Below are 22122 nucleotides of genomic sequence, written 5' to 3'. Positions count from 1 at the left end.
GGCTGTGCAGCTCTTCTGGCTTAACATGGTAGAGGGGGCCGAACTCTTGACACTTGGAACATTTTTTCACATACTCGACATAGTCCCCTTAGACAGTCGACCAGTAGTAGCATGCTCTCAGGACTTTAGAGGCCATAGTTCGTGCCCCCGAGTGATTTCCACAGACTCCTTCGTGGATCTTGATCAGGACATACTCAGCTTACTTGCTGGTGATGACTTCAACAAGGGGGCCAAGTAGCCTCTTTGGTATAAATCATTGTTGATCATGTTGTACCGGACACACTGTTGCTTCATGGTTTTTTCTTGTTCTGGCCTGCATGTGCCATCCTCTAGGTACTGGATGATGGGTGTCATCCAGTTATCAATTTCGGCCTCGGCTATTGTAAGACATTCGGTCTCAAACACACTAAGGTGCCTCAACCATATCAGTATGACTAATCTCTGGTGGCTCTTCTTCTTGGTGACCGACAACCTAGACAAGGCGTCGACCTTTTGTTTTCCTCCCTCGATATGTGCTCTAAGGGTGCTTTGTTGAACCAGACGATGCTGTTTTGCGCAACATGGTAGTAACGTTGTAGTAGAGGCTCCTTCACTTTGAACTCTCCCTTGACTTGGCCGACCATATCCTGTGAGTCACTTTTGCACACGAACTCGCGTGCTCCCATGTCATAGGCTAGGTTTAGCTCAGCGAGCAAGGCCTCATACTCGGCCTGCTTGTTGGTCACCCTAAATCTGAATTGGAGTGCTTGTCCCAGGAGGAGATCGCCCAACCCTTCCAGGACGACTCCTGCTCAACAGGTTGTTTTGTTGGATGAGCCATCCACATAGAATGTCCACCCGGCCGACAGGGTGGGTAGTGGTGTCAGCTCGACCGAGAAGTCGGCCAAACACTAGGACTTGATAGCCCCCCGTTGCTGATAACGAATGTCGAACTCGGACAACTCGACCCAGCATCCTATCATCCTCCCTGCAAGGTTCGGTTTGGACAAAATTTTAAAGATTGGGTAGTTTGTCCTTACAGTGATTGAGTGGTTTTGGAAATAGGGGCGCATCCGCCTCGCCGTGAGGACCAAGACGAGCGCCACATTCTCGATCATCTGGTATCTCTTCTCGGCCACGTGGAGCGTCCGATTGACGATGTATATTGGTCGTTCCTCACCCTCGACTTCCTAAACTAATGCAGCGCTGACTGCTTCCTCCGAGATCGCTAGGTAGATCAAGATGGGTTGGTTGGGTCTCGACTTTTGTATGACTGATGGAAATGTTAGGAAATCCTTCAACTGCTTGAAGATTTCCTCGCATTTGTTGTCATAGCTGAACTTGGAGGCCTTTCGAAGTATCTGGACCATCGGTCTCGTCCTCTCGGCTAGTCGGGGGACGAATCTTGAGAGGGCTGTTAAGCACCCTAGGATTTGTTGCACCTCCTTGATGTTTTTCGGACTTCTCATGCGGACTATGGCTTGACATTTGTCGGGGTTGGCCTCTATCCTCCTATTGGTGAGCATGAAGCCGAGGAAGTTCCCTCCTTTAACCACAAACATGCACTTCTCGGGGTTGAGCTTCATGTTGGCCCCCTTGAGGGCCTTGAACATCTCCTGAAAGTCCTCCACGTGTTGGTCGAAAGAGTTGGACTTCATTACTATGTCGTCCACATAAGCCTCTACACATCGGCCGATTAGCCCTTTGAAGATCTTATTCATGAAGCGCTGATAGGTCGCCCATGCGTTCTTGAGGCCGAACGACAAGACCTCATAGTAGCAGTTGGCGTTGGCCGTCATGAAAGTCGTCTTCTCTTTATCTTTAAGGTGCATGCTTATCTGGTTATAGCTAGAATAAGCGTCCAGGAAGCTCAAGATTTTATGGCGGAACGCCCTGTCCACCAGGCGGTCGATGTTGGGTAGGGGGTATGAATTTTTCAGACATGCACTGTTGAGGTTTCTATAGTTGATGCACATTGTCTAGTTGTCGTTCGGCTTGGTGACCATGACGACGTTGGCTAGCCAAGTCGTGTACCAGGCCTCCCATATGAACCCGGTCGACAGAAGCTTATTGGCCTTTGCCTTTGCCGTTAGGCGTTTTTCATCGCCTAGATCCCTTTTTTCTGGAAGATCGGTCGGGCTTCTTTAAATATTGACAGCTTATGAGTGATGATGTCCGGGCTCACTCCTGGCATGTCGACTGGTGTCCACGCAAAAAAAATATACGTTCTTTTTTAGCGCGGAGTGCATTATCTCGGCCTCGGCTGCTGCCATGGCCGTCCCCACAACAATATTGTGTTCTTCATCCAGCAACGGTACTCGCCTCAGCTCTTCCTCTTCATCTCGGCCATCACTCTCTGCAGAGACAACAACAACGTTGCTTGGTCGGCATCAGTCATCCTTTCCATGCTTCTGGTTGAGACCATCTACTTTCTTTCTTCAGCTAGTTTCTCTCGGCCCATGGATTTGTCTCAATCCATTATACCAACACTTCAACTACAAATTTATTGTTTTGTTTCTTCATTCTACGAGCTAGAATCGCTAATGATTGTGGAAGAAAATGACCATCACTGTCAGCAAAAGGTAAAGTTGTAGATATTGGTTTATGTCATGTGATGGTTTAAGTAAGGAAACATGGAAAACATTATGAATCTTAGAGTCAGTAGGTAATTCTAATTTATAAGCCACATTGCCAATGCTTTCTAAAACTTTGTAAGGACCATAATATCAGACATCTAACTTGTGAAAATGTGTATTGGATAAATTTGTCTGTCTGTATGGTTGAATCTTTAAAATAAACTCAATCTCCAACCTTGTACTGCTTGTCAGTCCTTTTTAAATCAACATAAAACTTCATACGTTGTTGTGCCCAACTAGATTTGCTTGTAATAGCTTATTAATTTCATCTTGTGTCTTTATAGTACAGGCTACCGCTTCTATTAAAGATTTTTTTTTTTATCTTGTATAACGGTGGGAATAAAAGGAGGATAACCATAAAAAGCTTCAAATGCAGTCAATTGTATAACTGTATGAAATTTGGTGTTGTACCATAATTCCGAGAGAGCTAAGTACTCAGTCCACTTGGAAGGAGTGTCCCCGAAAACACAACAGAGATAAGCCTAGATGGATTTGTTTACAACCTTTGTTTGACCATCTGTCTATGGATAAAAATTCGTTCAGTGCAGTAGCTTGACACCATTCTTGTGCATCAACTCAGTCCAAAAATGACTCATGAAATGGAGTCCTTATCTGATATAATGTCCTGTGGCCAACCATGAAGCTTAATAATATTGTCCATGAAAAGGGTTGCCACCTTAGCCGCTCCAAAAGGATTTGCAAGCAACAAAAAATGAGCATACTTAGTTAAACGGTCCGTAACAACAAAAGTCACAGTCATAGATCAAGATTTAGGGAGAACAACAATAAAGTCCATGGATATAGATTTCCAAGGTCTATTAGGAATAAATAATGGTTGTAACATACCTGCAGGAAATTGAAGTAAAGGCTTACATTTTTTATAATTATGAACCCACTTTTTGACCTCTTTTTTGCATACCCTTCCAATAGAAGTGATATTTAATTCTTATATAAGCCATCTTATATCTTGAATAACCTCTGATTACTGAATCATGAAAGTGTTGGAGAATCTGTTTTCACAATTTTGCATTGTCTCCAACCACTAACTTACCTTTTCCCCTCAATAAATCATTCTCAGAAGTATGTTTATGGGGATTTTGAGTCAAACGAATACTATCAATAAATTTTTGTAATTTATGATCTACTGTCCAAGAATCCTTAACTCTCTAAATTAATTCAGAAGTTATTACAAACATTGAAGCTAACTTACCTTGGGTAGGGTTTCGTGATAGCACATCTGCTACTACATTGTCCTTACCTTTTTTATATTCAATGCAGAAAACCAAACCCATGAGCTTTTCCAAACCCCAATTCTGTAACATTGTTGTAGGTGGTTGCTCCAGCAAATGCTTCAAAACCTTTTGATATGTTTTTCTTACCACATATTATTCTAAAAAATAATGGTGTCACTTTTTTTTATTGCAAATAGAATAGCAAAAAATTCTTTCTCATATGTAGATAACAATTGATATTTAGGTCTCATTGACTTAATTATGTAGGTAATAGGGTGATTAGATTGCATGAGCACCGCTCCAATCCCTATTCCTGAAGCATCAATTTCAATAGTAAAAGATTGGGAAAAATCTAGTAATATTAAACACCCCACACATAAGGAATATTTTTCTGCAGTAAAGTTGTCAAAGGTGTTGCAATCTCACCATCACCCTGAATAGAATTTCTATAGTAGCCAGACAGTCCCAAGAATCCACGCAGTTCCTTTAAATTGGTAGGTTGTGGGCATTCTTGAACAACCAAAATATTTTCTGGATCAGGTTGTCCTTGCATAGAAATTTGATGTCCTAAATAATTTACCTGTCTTCCAAAGCTACATTTCTTTTTATTAAAAAGTAAAACATGATTGCATAATATGGTCAAGGTTATGTCAATACATCTAATATGGTTTGCCCAAGTCTTAGTATAAATTAATATATAATAAAAGAAAACCAATATGAACTTCCTTAAATAAGGTCGAAAAATATCATTCATAAGATTTTTAAATGTTGCAGAGGCATTACTAATACAACCCAATTAGCCAAGCAAATGACCAAGGACACAAGAGGTACTTCACACTTTGATCAGTCATCTCAACTTACAAGACAAGGCCCCACCAAATATTGGAAGGACCTCAGCAGAAGAAGAACAGGGCATAGACCAGAGCATCAAATGTTCTTTCTTCTGGTCTTCTTACAAGACAAAAATGTTTGTAAATAAATTAGGCTCAGTTTGGGAGTTCCAAATAGAAGAATAAACTAGAGTAGGGTGTGCTTAGTAATTTGGGCTTGTGCCAAACCCATCTTTCATGACAAGTGCTTCTAGATTTAGGATTTATTTGACCCACCTTCTAGAAACTTCTCACAAATGACACCCCTACCCCTCTATCTTGTTCTCCAAGACACTCTCTCCTATAAATAAGTGTCTTGCCTCATGTATTGGACACATTGAATTTGAATAGTAAAGAAACTCTGCGGGAGTGTTTTTATGAGACTTGAGAGTTCTCATAATGGGTCTTATCTTGAGTGTGTGAGCACTTCAAGTGACAACTCTTTCACCACTCATCTTGGAGTATCTCATCCTCCAAGTGACATGATTCTTGTCCATTACTCCATAAGATTTCTCATCCTTTCATCTTTTTCTCTTTCGTTCTTTCCTTTTGCGCCACCTTCCATGTCTTCTTTATTTTATTATGTTCTTTAATTTTGGTATTCATTTTGTCATCATCATCATCATCATTGTGTTCTCTTGATTTTTGCAATCATCGCATCATACTCACCATATTGTGTTTTTTTCTTTGCCATCTAGAAGTGAACCTTCCCACTTACTTAACCACTTGATTAAGTTCGTGTTCAGTGGGGATCTTCTTTGGATTCTCACCTTAAATTATTAATCTCAAAAGGCTAATTAAAAGAGTAATCTCTACAATGTGCTAATCTAAAATCAACTCACATAAATTACTAAGACCAAAAGGTAAAACTACCCACTCATACATACCACTATGAGTCCTAAAAGTTGTTTTATAAATATCTTATGGATGCATTCTAACCTGATTATAACCACTTCTTAGGTCTACTTTTGAAAAATAAGTAGCCACATACAATTCATCCAAAAGATACTCAATCAAGGGTATAAGAAATTTATTTTTAATAGTCATAGCATTCAGTTTTCTGAAATAAGTGCAACAACGCCAAAAACCATCTTTCTTTTTAACCAAAACCAAGGGATAAGTGTAACAACTAGAACTTTCCCTAATAAATCCAGATGATAACAATTGTTTTATTTGTCTTTCAATTTTAGTTTTTTAATTATGAGGATACCCATAAGGTTTCAAATAAACAGGGATGTCACTATTTAAAATGATTCTATGGTCATACCTTCTAGGTTGTGGAAGTTGCGTAGGTTCTTGAAAAATATATTTAAACTGATTTAAAAATTTATCTAGTTGTTGTTGTTGTGCACTCAAACAAAGAAACTGAGAATGTGATGCAATTTGAAAAGTAGTTGCTTTGAAAAGTAGATGCACCTTGTATGGCTAATAAAATAGGTTGACCCTCTGCAGGCTTAACTTTACTGAAAATCTGAAAATTATCATTTTGTTGTTTTTCTCCTACTAAAGTCACCTTATCTCCTTTATGATTGAAGCTCATAGTTAGTTGTGCACAATTCCATACAATCTCCCCTAATGTTTGATACCAATGCATGCCCAAAATAACTCCAAAATTAACACTAGGTAATACCAAAAAGTCAGTCTGGAAAGTCTGATTACGAAACTTCCATTCAACCCCAAGTCACTGTTTAGTGATTCCAAGTTGTCTATCCGAAGCCATAATTACTGAAAAATAATTGATGAAAATTGTCTTTAAACCCAATGATTTCATCCACTTCTCACTAATAAAATTGTGGGTGCTACCTGTGTCCATTAAAAATGAAATCCTTTGTTTTTTAATCATACCAGTTAGCTATAAAGTACTCCTACCAGTCACTCCTTGAAGTGCATGTAAAGAAACATGTATTAGCGACTCAGGAAACAATTCCAGACTGTGTGTAATTAAATCCATCCTGTCATATTTGTCTAAATCATCCTTCTCCTCCATCTGATCCTAGGAAACAAAAATAGCATTTAATTTGCCCCAAACCTTACATTTATTTATATGGTTCTTATCCCATTTTTCACCACATAATCTGTACAACCCCTTAGAGATACGTTCACTAACCTCTTTTCTTGAAATAAAACCTGCAGTATTAGTCTTGTTGTCCAATCCTAATATTGGCTTAAAGGAACTTGGTGCAACTTGAGTTTCTAATGTAGTAATAGGTGTGGATTTATAGTAAAGTTGGGACTGATTCCCTGTCTTAAAATTCCTGTGTTGCTCCTCTGAACTTCCCATTGAAATCCCATGAATTTCCTTAGTCAATTCCTGTAATTCATCTACCTGGAGACGGGCTAACTGCACTACTTCTTAAAGTGTAGAAGGTTTGTGTAAACAAATTGATTTCTCTAATCTCACAGTTAAACCTGACAAGAAAAAACTCAAAGCAATTTCTTCCAAAAGCATAACTCTGGCCAACAGATTATCAAAATTTTCCAAATAATCAACGAAAGAACTTCCTTTTTTTAAATGAGCCAAATCAGCCACAAGATCATCAAAGGCACCATCATAAAATATTTGAGCCGCATCCTTTAAGATTTATGTCCAAGATTGATGTTGGAAATCAAAATTCTTAATGTAATGATGTTGCCATGCAAAAGCCTTGCCTTCCATCGGAAGCAACAATAATCTTGCTCTTTGTTGTATTGGGATGTCCTCAAATTCCAAAAATTGCTCCACTTTGAACCTTCAATCCCGAAAATTGGATCCATCAAATGATGGAAAATGCAACTGGGTTCTATCAAGCACCGAAGAAGAATTCATGACAAGTTCTTGATTTGTGCAAGAAGAATACAAAAACTGTTGTAAAATGCCCCTAGCAGACATGGAAGAAATTAAACCTTTAACAACTGTTGTAAACCTTGTAATGGTTTGCTTCTTGGAAATTTGCCACCAGTTTCTCCAAAGAGTCCACCCTTGATTCTAATTCTTTATTGGACACCATCTCACCTAACAAACTGATACCACTGTTAAGGTTGATTCCAGTAATAATCTCCATTTTTTCGCTGGATCACTCTAACTCACAATGTTCTCACTTGGTGTTCACTCACACACACAAAGGTATGCTTTCACAACACAAATGTTGGCAGGATAGAACTAAAACTGTTATATTTCATTCAAAGCACCCTTAAAAGGCTTAAAAACTCACTTTCTGTTACAATACAACTATTTTGTTTTGAAAACAAAACCAAAACTAACTACTAACTCTGTTTTAAAAGAGTTATATAACATATTTACATAATGATTTCATCACAAATTTGTAAAATGATAACTTAAAACTTAATCATTTTTTAATAACTACATGCTATTAAAACTTATATAGTTTTATCTTTTCTGTTTTAGTTTATTGTTTCAAATAGGTTTGTGAAGCGTAGAATTTATTTTTTCTACTTCTGTGTAATGGCTATTAATAGACAACAAGTCTATTCAATTCAGTGCATCCTTTCTTTGTTCAGTTTTCTAAAATTTCTAAAGTTCTGATTACCAACATTTTGTATCTGAGCTAGGAAAGGGACCTGACTAAAATATGAGTGTGAGGGTGAGTGAAGCATGACAACCTCAGATAAATTTGTGACCCCAAAGTTTGACAGTTACTACGACCATTGGTAAATGTTGATGGAGAATTTCTTAAGGAGCACGGAGATGTGGAATCAGGTGAGTGAAGGGATTTCGTCATCAGCGATAGGAACTTCATCAGCAAGTGAAACGCAGAGGAAGGGCGTCGAGGAAGCTAAGCTCAAGGATATAAAGGTCAAGAATTTATTGTTCCAAGCAATTGATAGGGAGATCATGGAAACTATTCTTGATAAAAGTACGTCAAAGGCGATCTGGGATTCGATGAAGCAGAAATACCAGGGATCCACCAAGGTGAAGAAAACACAACTACAAGCTTTGAGAAAGGAGTTTGAAATGTTGAATATAAATGAAGGAGAGAGGATTGATAGCTTTATTGCACGAACCCTAACAATGGTGAACAAGATGAAGGTAAATGGTGAAAATATGCAATCAAGCACAGTGGTAAGAAAGGTTTTAAGATCTTTGACTCCCAAATTCAATTATGTTGTATGTTCAATTGAGGAGTCAAATGATTTAGATGCCATGACTATTGATGAGCTCCATGGAAGTCTGCTTGTTCAAAAATAGAGAATGCTAGAGTGTCAGGAGGAAGAACAAGCCTTAAGGGTATCTTATGATAAGTCAGGAAGAGGAAGGGGAAGAGGCTCATTCCGAGGAGGTCGAGGTAGAGGAAAATGGAGGTTATCTCAAAACAAAGCCACAATAGAATGTTTTTAAATGTCATCAATTGGGACACTATCAATATGAGTGTCTTGATTGGGAGAAACAAGTAAACTATGATGAACAAGAAAAAGAATAAGAGCTTTTGTTGATGTCATATGTCGACTTTGATCAAACCAAAAGTGAAGAAATTTGGTTCCTTGATTCTGGGTGCTCCAATCACATGACTGGTAACAAAGAATAGTGCTCAGAGCTGGAGGAAGGATTTATACAAACTATAAAGCATGGTAATGACACCAGAATGGCAGTGGTTGCTAAGGGAAGCGTACGTTTTCAAGTGAATGGCCTCACTCAGGTAATTTAAAATGTTTTTTACATACTTGAATTGAAGAGCAATTTATTAAGCATGGGACAACTTCAGGAGAAGGCTTTAGCCATCTTAATTAAGCAAGGCACTAGTAAAATCTATCATCCTCAAAGATGGTTAATTATGCATACTAACATGAGTGGAAATGGAATGTTTTATCTATTAGCATTTATGGGATCAACAAAGAATTCTATTTGTCTTTAAGATAAAGTTTTTTCTAAAAAAGAATCACATTTGTGGCATCGCCGCTTTGGCCATTTGAGTTATACGGGATTGAGAACGCTTGCATACAACAATATGGTAAATGGCGTGCCTCTGCTCAAAATTCCAAAGAGATTATGTGAAGTTTGCTTGGTTGGAAAACAACATAGAGAATCTATACCAAGGCATAATTCATGAAGAGCATTGAAGCAACTTCAACTTGTGCATTCTGATCTATGTGGACCAATCAAACCAACGTCCAATAGTGATAAAAGGTACATCATAAGTTTTATTGATGATTTTTCATGAAAAACTTGGGTTTATTTCTTACATGAGAAATCAGAAGCTTTTGTTGCATTTAAGAAATTCAAAAGCAGGTGTTGAAAAGGAAATTGAAGCACATATAATTTGTTTGAGAACAGATAGAGGAGGTGAGTTCAACTTAAATGAATTATAGGAAAATATTGAGAATGCTTCAGATGGTAGTAACAACTTAGATACCTTATCTTCAAATGAAGTAAACACTGAAGAAGTGGTAGTTGAAGGGAGGGTGAAATAATAAGAAAAGAATCGGTCTAGATGGAGGATTATGAAATAGGGGAAGGTCTTTCAGAAGAGGAAGATATGCATGCAATGTTGATAGCCACATCAGATGATCCATTCCCATTTGAAGATGCAGTCAAGAGTAGGAAGTGGAGAAAGGCTATGGCAGTAGAAATTGAAGCTATAAAGAAGAACAAGACTTGGGAACTAGTGGATTTGCCTAAAGGTGTTAAACCCATTGGAGTTAAATGGGTTTTTAAGACCAAACTTATTGAAAATGGGGATGTGGAGAAATATATAAGGCAAGATTGGTAGCCAAGGGTTATGCACAACGTTATGGAGTAGATTATACTGAAGTATTCACACTAGTAGCAAAACATGACATCATTAGAGTAATACTTGCAGTAGCAACACAATGTGGATGAAAAGTTTTTCAGCTTGATGTCAAGAGTGCCTTCCTTCACAGTGATCTCAAGGAGGAAGTTTTTGTGCAACATCCAGAAGGATTTATTAAAGAAGGAAAAGAAGAAAAGTTCTACAAAAAAAGAAAGCATTATATGGCCTCAAGCAAGCACCAAAGGTGTGGTACAACAAAATTGAAGCTCATTTTTTACGTGAAGTCTTTGAGAAATGTTCCAATGAACATACTTTGTTCACCAAGTCAAAAGAGGGTAATATTTTGATAGTAAGCCTTTATGAAGATGATTTAATTTTCGCTAGAAGTGATATGAGCATGTGCAATGAATTTAAAAAATCAATGATGATGGAATTTGATATGTTTGATATGGGAAGAATGAAGCACTTTCTTGGAGTCCAAGTGTTGCAAAATTTAAATGGGATTTTTATTTGTCAAAGAAGATATGAACAAGAGGTGTTAGCAAGGTTTGTAATGGCAAGTAGCAATGATGTAAAATCCAAATGTACCCGGTACAAAGCTAACAAAAGATGAAGGAGGAACTAAAGTTGATACAACTTTATTCAAGCAAGTAGTTGGAAGTCTCATGTATCTAACTGTGACTCGTCCCGACTTAATCTATGTTGTAATTCTCATTAGCAGGTACATCTCTAGGCCAACCATGTCACACTGGTTGGCAGTCAAAACGATTATGAGGTATGTGAAGCGAACAACTGAGCTAGGCATTCTCTATAAGAAGAAAGAAAGCAATGTAAAACTCTTGACATTTACAGATAGTGGATATGTTAGTGATCTTGATGATAGAAGGAGTACTTCTGGATATGTGTTCATGATAGGGTCTGAAGCTGTATCATGGTCTTCAAGAAAACAACCAGTGGTGACTTTGTCTACCACTGAGGTTGAATATATTGCAGCAATTCTCTGTGCATGTCAGTGTATATGGCTCAAGAGGATTATGGAGGAAGATGAATGGACTATAATTCATTGTGATAGAGCTCTAGCTTTCAGTTGGTTAGGAATCCAGTTTTTCATGGAAAAAGTAAGCATATTCATGTGAGATTTCATTTCCTGAGAGACTTGGTGAATGGTGTTCTGGAACTAAAGTATTGCAATACTCAAGAACAAATTGCAAATTTGATGACAAAGCCACTTATGTTGGAGCAGTTTAAAAAACTGCTTGGTATGCTTGGAATGATTAATGCATCAGAAATAAACTAAATACATATGTTTTAGTTTAAGGGAGGGAATGTTAGCTATAGTTTTGTCTTTTATGTTTTAGTTTATTGTTTCAAATAAGTCTGTTACAATAAAGACCTATTCTTTAGGAGAGATTCTAGCAACTACGTTGTACGTTTGTAAAGCGTAGAATTTATTTTTTCTGCTTCTGTGTAATGGCTATTAATAGCCAACATATATGTTCAATTCAGTGCACCCTTTCTTTGTTCAGTTTTCTAAATTTCTAAAGTTTTGATTTTCAACAGTTAAGGTTTCAATTTTTTGATATTTATTTTTCAGTGAAATCAAGTTTTCTCTCTTGCATCTTTTTCCTCTTGGTCCTCTTTTTTGCTTATGGTCTTTTTGAATTATAGCTTTAATAATTTTTTATGGTACCAAAATCATTTAGAGCTTATCCTAGCGAAATTTTGTTAGGTTGATTAGGCCACCCTCTATCGGACCACCTATTATATAGTCTCATGCACGAGTTAGAGGGTCTTTCGTGAGGAGGGTAGTTAGCTTAAATATGTAGATGATCATTCTTCAAATTTTCGTTATCATTTGAGAATTGAGTATTAGCACTACTATCAAAAGTGTAGCCCTACATGAAGGAGACATACTTGATTGGAGAATTCTCCCTCATAAGGGTTCTTTCCCGGTAATTCAATAAACTATAAACTATGCTAAAACATCCACTTTCCTTTTCCTTTCTCTATTTCTCAACTATTTTACGAAAACTCAACCAATAAGGGTTCTTATTGTCCATACATTTCTTCTTACAACTATCTCCTTACAAATCAATGATTCAAAAGTCATGTCCATGTGATAACTAATACAACATGAAGCGCTTTCTCTTGCCTAATTCTTGATATGAAGATTAATGTCGTAATTAAAAAAGGAATACAAAATATTTGGAGGTCACAACAAAGGCTCACCATGTAACTTTCAACTGATAGTCTTGAAACATAATTCAACAATTATATGCATTAAAGGGGAAACTGATTCTTAGTATCCAAAAAAGCAATAATACATATGCCACACATCTAGAAAACATCATTTCCGACATTATGAAGTGCACAAAGTTCCAAATGCATGGACAATAAGAAGAAACACTACTCGACGAATTTCCAATAAATATTTTTTCTCTCCAGTTCTTAGTTCAATCCCTAATTCCCATCCATGGACAATCTCGAAGAAAACTACTCACCAAATTCGATTGGGGTTTGATCATCGAATAAGTATTGGAAATCAACAACCATGACCTTTTTTGAAAGATGACACTGCTCCTGTTAGCATCAGTAGTGTCAACCTTCGAGCGATTCTGTTTTGTCTCAAATAGAGAAATTTTGCTCTATACCATAATATCAATATTAGGGATGGCAAAGCAGGACAGGTTGTTCTGTCCGACATGCGGTTAGATGAGAAAAAATGTGAGGCGGACTGTCTATTCCAACTTGCTGGCCTGTTTAGGCCTGCCCCTCATAACATGCAATCCACGCGGGCCAAGTGCGGGGAAGGGCGGGCTAGCCCACATAACTCTCTTAATTTAAAAATCTAGAAATTTCTTTCTGCATCTCCCATATTTTCTTCATGCAACCTCATATTCTAAAAAAATTCTAAAATTATCCATTCCAAATTCTATAATCTAAAATACAAATTTGTATTCTAGATTGTGTAATTTGGAATATTATACAATTTGAAACACAAATTTTTAACTTCCAGATTCTATAATCTCGGAAATCTCTGAATTTTACATTTCAAAATTTGTAGTCATATATTATGCGGACCAACACTTATGCGGGGTACGCTAGTAAAATCATCCCACATATTCTACGTGAGGTGAGCTAAATGCGGGACGGGTCATCCCGCATTGTCATCCCTAATCAATATCATATCTTCAAAAAATATTCTTCATAAAAGAGGCTATTGAATTTAATAAATATACTCATATTTTAAAATAAATCAAAGCCATTCAATATTTTAATTTCAACAACAATAATAATATCATAACAAGAACAACAATAATAATATGATAATAAATGAAATTGAGAGAAAGAAACAAGTGAGGTTGAACTGGTCTAGATCTTAAACTCAAGTAAGAGAAGGATTCATGGATGGATGAATTATTGTGTAAACAAGGAAAAAGTCTTTAGTTGACGAATCTAAAAGCTTTGGGGTCGCCGTGGCCATCATAGACTATAACGTAGGTAAAGGAGGGGGAGGTAAAGACTTGGCTCTGATCTTCGAGACTATAATTGGCTTGTGTGACGACGATGAAGAAGTCGCCAGAGGTATGGGGCTTCAAGTCAGTGTGACGGGCGACGAGGCAACCATGATGTAAGCAGCAATCGAGAGCACCGTAGCACAATCACAACATGATTTATCTAAATCCTAGTGCGTGCGAGACCACAATTATATTTGATAGTTTCAGAAAATTGAGTTTCGAATATGCAAAAGAGCAAAAATGAACGAGAAGAGAGAAAGAAATGAGAATGGTATTGTCTTCCCCCAAGCGTCATTGTTTGAGTCGTCTAAGCTCGATGAGGGACTAAAAGGGAGCGTTCCAAGACAGACTCCCAAAACAATTCAAACAAAAATGAATTGGACAAAAATAATGCCTTTGTTGGAAGAATGTGAGCGCCTATGGTTGAAATTATACGGTAGAGAATGAAAGAGAAGTAGCACTTAGGTTGTCAAGAAAGGAGAAGTTGAGATGAAGGAGAAAGGATTAACTAACTTTTTATTTAAAAAAGACTTCTTAATGATGGTCAAAACTAGAACTCACACATTAGGTTTCATTCATATTTACAAATATATCACTTTATTAGGTTTCATTCATATATATCACTTTATGACGAGTAAATATATAACCATAATAATAATAATATATTATATTAGTTGAATCTATAATTGACATAGTAATTTCTTTATATTTACAATAGTGTCACTACACAACATACCATGACATGTGCATTAGAACTATTATAATAAGTCATCAATAAATGTCATTTTTTTCATTATGGGACTTTTATGATTTTATTCCACTTATAGACAATGATTATGTTAATAATCGTCGTTTATAGTTGTGTTCTATACTACGATTGTTTAGTCGTCGTCTATAATTCAAAATTATAGACAACAAAATTATAAACAACATGGTTTCATTCATAGTTACAAATATATCACTACGTGATTTATTATGATGGGTAAATATATAATCATAAACTAACATAATAAATTTCTTTATATTTACAATATTACCACTACATGACATACTATGATATATGTGGATTATAATTCTCCTAATAAATCATCATTAAATATCATTTTTTCATTAATGCTATATCCTTCTGGGACTTATATGATTTTATTTTACTTATAATATAAGCAGCGATTTTGTTAATAACCACTTCTACCTTATAGACTACGATTGTTTAACTATCATCTATAATTTAAAATTATAAACGACACAAAACTGCGGTTCTGGAATTGCTGCCTAAAGACTTTTAAAACTATTGTCTAAATTTATTTTTTGTCTAAATGTATTTTTGCAGTAATGTTGCCGAATAATCCAAAACGATTTTGTTAGTTTTGCTATAGTAAACATCCAAAAAAAAAAAAAAATACATTAATCTAAAAGGATAAACACTTTATGAAAACATTTATGGTCATAAGTGCTGAGTTACGAGCATCTAACTCGTTTGTAATATGTAACAAGTTCACAAGTATAACTTTAATACCGTATTAACTAGTTGGTGTATCTGACATATCTGGGAAATCAGGTTCCTCCATCACCAAGGGATGAATATCAGTTGAGGGATTGTATTGCTGAATTACCATAACTGACGTAACAGTGGAGAAATCTGAAGAAGCAACAAAGCTTCCAACAGGTCCAAGCTCTGGACAGTCACTTTGGCTACCCAAAGGTGCCACTGATGGCATTCTACCAACCAATATTAGGTTGCATCTATTCATTTCCTTCAATGCTGTCTCAATATCTCCTTTGCTTGCCACTACCTTTTGCTCATACTTCATTGACTCTTGAGTGTTGTTGTTGCATGCACTTAAAAACTCACTCCACAATTGATCATCTTGTCCTTTATCTTCATAATTATTGCCATCAACCACATCCATTGTTTTCCTATCTTTGTTTGATGACACCTCAACCAATTTAGCACCAAAGGGCAATGATGTCCCTGGTGCAGTAACAAACTTATACACATTGAGAAAAATTCCAGGGTGTTCAGCAATTCTCATTCCATAACAAAGTGCTTCACGATCATCACGCCCTCCAAAAAAGGGTACCACTACCTTATAAGAAACATCACTAGCTCGCACTTGGCTTGTCCCTCCAAGACCTCGATCAACAAAAATTCCCACTGAGCAAGGAGCATGGCGTAGCACTAGTTGATTCATCACATGGAATGAATGTCCTAGTGACTCCATTGATCCATCCACACGTTGGTGTTTGTGGAATGGAAGGATGATCATTGCTGCACGCTTTCTGTGAGCAGTAGTACAAATATCCTCATGGATGTTATTGAGAGCAGAAATGGCTGTCATTGGGCGCACACTGACACTGCTTAGTTTCTCATAAGCCTGAAAAGCTATGATCATTTGATCTTTGCCATCCCGCTTCTTGTTCCAAAAGGGCATGCCATTCTTGTTTGCCTTGTGAACCATTGTGATTGCTGAAGATCGCTCCGAGAGCACCATCAAATGCATTGCATATATACAAAGCTTTCCTTTCCTTTGGGTTCCACGGGAACACTCTATTAGATTGATTAGCGAAGGAATGTTACGGGTGCTGTGGAAGCAAGCTAGCATTCGAAGCTCAGTGTCAGGATCTCGTTGAACTGTTTTGTGCTTGTAAGGTGCTCCTTTGCGAGCTGGTTTATATACAACCATCACTATTGGGGTGGAGATGAAGGTGGTAAATAGTGCCATGACAACACAAATGGCAAATGCTTGGTCATTCAACACCTGCATTGTATACAAAATGATTCATAAAAAATATAAGAACAAAGGAGAACACTCACAAATTCTTTTATAAGAACAATTAAAAACATGTAACAGGAACTAGGCTAGCATGGATGTTTCAGCTGTTTGGTTATTTTCTTGTTTTTTTTAAGAGGGGTCGTTTTATTCCCTTTTTTATTATTCCCTTTTTATATTGAAATGGAGTTATTTTTTTAAAAATTACACATTAAAGTTAATTGTTTAGGAATAATTTAGAAAAAATTATCGCAAATACAATAAAACTTTATACATTGAACTTGAGACTTAACCAAATATATATATTATTGGAATTGTTTTACTAATGAATTCTTTATATATTAAAATTTATGATATCCCTTCAATTTGAAATATGACTAGTTTTTTTTATGAAGGTATCATTTTTATTTAGAAGTTTGTTGATAATGTTCATGATAATTGTAGATAAATTTTAAATTCTAGTATATATTATAAGTGTTTAAATTAATAATTTCAATTTCTTAATACATTTCTTTTATTTAATATCTTTAAAAAATATCTATTAATATATGATAAAATAGGGTCACCTAAATGTATAAATAAAATTTAAAATAATGTTAGAAATGCTGTAATAATATTCCTTTTTTCACAATTACATTTTCATGTATAAAATTAGTATTACTCATATATAAAACAATATAATGTTAAACAACATTTTTTTCTAAAATAAAATTCCTACATAAAATTTATTTTTAAATCAAAATACTACATAATTGGTTATTCTTCAATAAATACTTTTAATTTATTTAAATTATAATTAAATAAATATTATTATTTACATCAAATTTATTTAATATTTACATTGACTAATATCATATATATAAATAACTTTTTTTTCAAAACACGTATATAAATAAAATAAATAGTAACTTACATATAAGTCATATTTTAGTTCTAATCTAATTATACATAAGTCATACCATGATATGACTTCCAGTTTAAATCTATTTTTTCATTAATTAATATTGTATTAATTAATATTGTGTCAGATTACTACAAGTTCGTCTTTAATACTAAAATCATGTCATTTTGACACGACTTCATTAGGATATGACATAAAAACTTTTTCATATTAACTTCCTTTTTCATAATCTCATTTGAGTAAAAATTGATTAGATATTTCATTTACTTTTTTCTTATTGTTTTTTTTAGGGTGAGTTTCCAACTAGCTGGGTATTTATAAACATGTATGAACCAAAAAAATTCTTTTAAAAACAATTAGTGTTATTGTTATCATGAATTAACAAAATGATATCTTTGACAATCAACTTTTGATTTTAAATATTAAGATAAATTGTTATTGTTTAGAATTAAATAACAATATATTTGTCGCAAATAATTGTAAAATGATGGTATAATTAAATTGGTATGGGTTTAAACATAATACCTTACGATCCTTCCCAATGTTGAGAACAATGAGCTCTACCAAGCCCTTTGTGTTCATGAGAAATCCAAGAGCCAGGGCTTCTCTGGAAGGCACCTTATACAGTAATGAAACAACAGTAGTGCCAATAATCTTCCCAAAGCAAGCATTGAATATAACAAGCATTAGCATTGCCCAAGAAAGTCCTCCCTTAATTGTTGCCACATTAGTTTTCAAGCCACTGGACACAAAATAAAGTGGCAAGAAAAGACCAGACACCAGGTCTTCTATCCTCTCAGTCAACACTCCAGAAAAGGAACCTTCTTTGGGCATAACAGTACCAACCACAAAAGCCCCAAAGAGGGAATGAATTCCAATAATATCTGTGATAAAACTGCAAGCCAAAACCAGAGTCAGTGTGATGCATATGTACACCTCCTTCACTGGCTCACCCTCCAGGGAACTGTTAGCCATAGCCACAAGCAATGGCCTAATGGCAAACACAACAAAGATGACAAAAGCAGCACCACAGAGTAATACCCAGATAGGAACAAAGGGGGATGCGTCAGAACCAGAAAGGGCTATGGCAAGAGCAAGAAGAATCCAAGCTGCAACATCATTGACAGCAGCAGCAGACATTGCAATGCGACCAACATCAGTGGTGAGGAGTTTAAGCTCAGCCAGGATCCTAGCAAGGACAGGGAAGGCGGTGATTGAGAGAGCAACACCCATGAAGACTAGAAAAGGCAACAGCTCAGCATCTTTGGATACAGTGGCTCGAAGGGCAATGGAAGTGCCAATGCCAAGAACAAAAGGCACAGTGATCCCACAGAGGGCAATTCCTAAGGCCTTGTGACCCGTACGTCGAATCGCACGCATGTCAAGCTCTAGCCCCACGAGAAACAAAAAAAACAAAAGTCCTATGTTGGCCACTGTGTCAAGAACTGTTATGCTTTTCTCTGGGAAAACCGCATTCTTAAACTTCTCGCTTCGCCCAATAGCAGATGGACCTAGAAGTATTCCTCCCTACAATTTTAACAACAACATTATTGGTATATACTCAACATTTTTATCCACTTTCTACAACAACAAAAAATCCCCTTTCTTTATACGTCACAAGTTTCTTTTATACAATATAGTCTTTTTAACGCATTTACATAGTTAAACTTTAACAAGATTGACCCAAGTGTTGGGTCATTAGTTACTTCTATTAAGTGTATATTTTTTCTTTTTCTATATCTCTCTTCTTTTTAAAAAGGACATGCAAAGTGAACATTTTTCAATAAACAACTTCAACCGAATTCTGCAGTTAAAATAATAGTAAAAAAAAAAAAAGAAAACATGGGCGTGCCCATGAGTACCTAAATACATGATCATTGGAAGGGGAACCCCGTTTTCTAACAATCACGAGAACACACTTGTTTTTGATAAAAGGAAGCAAAAATCATTTGGATGGTGGGGAAAGAAAAACTTACGATGATCTCAGCAATGACTCTGGGTTGTCTGAGGGGTCTGAAGAGGAATGCAAGAAATCTAGTAAAAACAACGACCAAACAAATTTGTAGAATTAACAGAGGAAGCGCATAATCGAGAGGGTTTTCATGTTGGAACGCTCCGTTGGACGTGGCCTTCATGGGTGCAGGGCATGACATGTTATTACCCGTGGCCATAGCAGCACCGAGAATCATTAAACAATGTCGGTTTTCACAAGAAAAACAAACTCACAAGAACAACTACTACCTGTGTTGTACTGTGTTGTTCATGAGTCTTGAATTGGGTCGATATATATAGAGAGAGAGCGGGTTTAAACAGTGTATAACTCTATGCAACGAAATCACAGCTAAATGGGGTGCACTTGTTTGTGGTAGGACCAGTTGAAATGAGGTTGGTTAACTCTCTTATGCTAACATCTTTCATGAACCATAAATTTAATTTCAAATCGTAATCATTTGTTAAATTTGTTTTTAAAATTAATAAAATATAAAGGGGTGGTGAGATGTTACCACACAAAATATTTTAAATTAAAAAATAAATTAAATATAACTAAAAAAAATTTGTGAAGTAAATGTTTTCTAAACATGTCACCACCCAAATATAAATACTCTCCACACTTATATATCACCAATTAATTAAATGCTTGAAACTATAATGAATTATAGATTTTATAAATAAATAAATTCACAGTTATTTTTAAATTATAAATTATCAATAAGTCGGTCATTTTAAGAATAATGAAAATATAAATTAATACTTGATTATGTTTATTAGTCAGATACTATTATATAAAGCAAATTTATTTATTTTTAACTTTTTAGTGTAGTTTTTGTTTGATAAATTTATCTTCAATACAGAAGGGTTGTATTTCTTTTAGCTACTTTTATTGTAATTTTAATTAAAATATTTTTTTAATAAGTAAAAAAAAAAATTTATTTGATAAAATACTAACGCCATAATTACTTTTTCTATTATAATTATCTAAATTTCTTATTCAAAATAACTAACAAATATTTTTTGTTTTTAATTCTTTTTATAATTATATATATATATATATATTCACATGAAAATTATAAAATTTATTGTCTAGATGCTCCTTCACCTATATTTCTGTATATGCTCCTAAAATCATTGCACTTTACAAAATAAGCCAGCCATTTACGACTATTGAAATAAATTTTAATGATAAGAAGAAGTATACATATAAAAAAAACATTTCAATTAATAAATCATAATCATTCAATCTTCTTCCAATACCATATAACATAAATATAGATCACATAGGAATCTATATATTCAACAAGTGGAATATTGTTTGACGTCTTCTGGAACGTATCAAGTATGCCTTATTAGATACTTACATCAACAATACATAAGACTTTTTTTTTCTTTTATCAGTCCAATACCTAAGACTTAGATTTACAAATAAACCTAAGAGAAGAAATTATGATAAGTTCATTACAACCCAAGTTGTGTATCTACATGTGGTTAAAGTGTGTAAGAACTCTCTCATCAACTTCTCACCACTTAATATTTTAGTCTATGTGACTTGGACCAAGCTATAGATGATCTCTATTACAACACAGGTGTTCATACTTAATATACAAACAACGACTCACATTATCCCAAATGTATGATCTTAATTTCACACAATTTCATTTTCAGTAACAATTTTCATCCAATACATAACATTTAAAAAAAATCACAAATCAATTGAATATATAAACCAATATTTATTTTACATTTTCTGATTTACTTGTTTTAGACACCTAAGTTGTATGAATTTAATCAAATATTAATGTTAAAAAGTTGTACTCATTTACACTTTGCAAAATGATTAATTTTCATAAGAGTCAATTGAATTTATGACCTATAGAAAAGAAGCAAGAGCTTAGCAAAATTGATCGGTGCAGAGAGTTTCGCTTGAGCACAGGGAACTAATGTTGAGCAAAATTGAGGTAGAAAGCACCCAAAACTGAATCTCCTTCGGCTTGAGCGTAGGGAGTTGGCATTGAGCGAATTTGAAGTAAAGATCAATAAAAATTAGCTTAAATCTATAATGCCTTGATTTATACATACAAGTATATCTCATTCAAATCACAATTTGACAAATATTTCCAAGACTTAAATTTTGAAATACATCTCACAATCGATCTAAATAATTAACCACTTTTCAAATTGTTTAAATTCAAAGAGTTTTCATCAAATAACATTTATTTCATTTAACAAAGTAAACCTCTTAAGAGAAGCTTAGAACTTGTGACCACATAATGTTCATACTCAAATCCTTTAACTTAGGATTTTATTGAAAGATAAAATTAGTTTTTCTTACTCAAAATATTTTACTTCAAAGCCACCTCCCAGTATCAATTAGTAATGCCACATAAAATTTGGGGACTTGGAACAAGTTATTCAAACATAGCCAAATTTTAGTATTATGTGTTAATCAAGTTGAGATGATTAATTTTCTTAACTGACTCCACCAACATTGATAG

General features: G+C 35.1%; 2 protein-coding genes across 2 annotated transcripts; one reads left to right on the top strand and one right to left on the bottom strand.

Moving 5' to 3' along the window:
* Positions 1 to 8401: 8401 nt before the first annotated feature.
* Positions 8402 to 8902, top strand: LOC137805544 (uncharacterized). The gene has a single exon (XM_068605489.1). It carries the CDS (start codon positions 8402 to 8404, stop codon positions 8900 to 8902), a length of 501 nt encoding a protein of 166 aa, XP_068461590.1.
* Positions 8903 to 15370: 6468 nt separating this feature from the next.
* On the bottom strand, positions 15371 to 19894 carry LOC137807113 (cation/H(+) antiporter 19-like). The gene is made up of 3 exons (XM_068607570.1): positions 19609 to 19894; positions 18158 to 19159; positions 15371 to 16719 (listed from the first exon to the last, which is right to left on the bottom strand). The coding sequence occupies exons 1-3, from the start codon at positions 19819 to 19821 to the stop codon at positions 15481 to 15483; spliced, it is 2454 nt and encodes an 817-aa protein (XP_068463671.1). The 5' UTR covers positions 19822 to 19894; the 3' UTR covers positions 15371 to 15480.
* Positions 19895 to 22122: the final 2228 nt, after the last annotated feature.

Source organism: Phaseolus vulgaris, chromosome 3 (assembly GCF_000499845.2).
Source record: "Phaseolus vulgaris cultivar G19833 chromosome 3, P. vulgaris v2.0, whole genome shotgun sequence".
In the NCBI taxonomy this organism is placed as follows: Eukaryota; Viridiplantae; Streptophyta; class Magnoliopsida; order Fabales; family Fabaceae; genus Phaseolus; species Phaseolus vulgaris.
The sequence above is the reverse complement of the archived record's forward strand: the minus strand, read 5'-3'. Positions and strand labels throughout refer to the sequence as shown.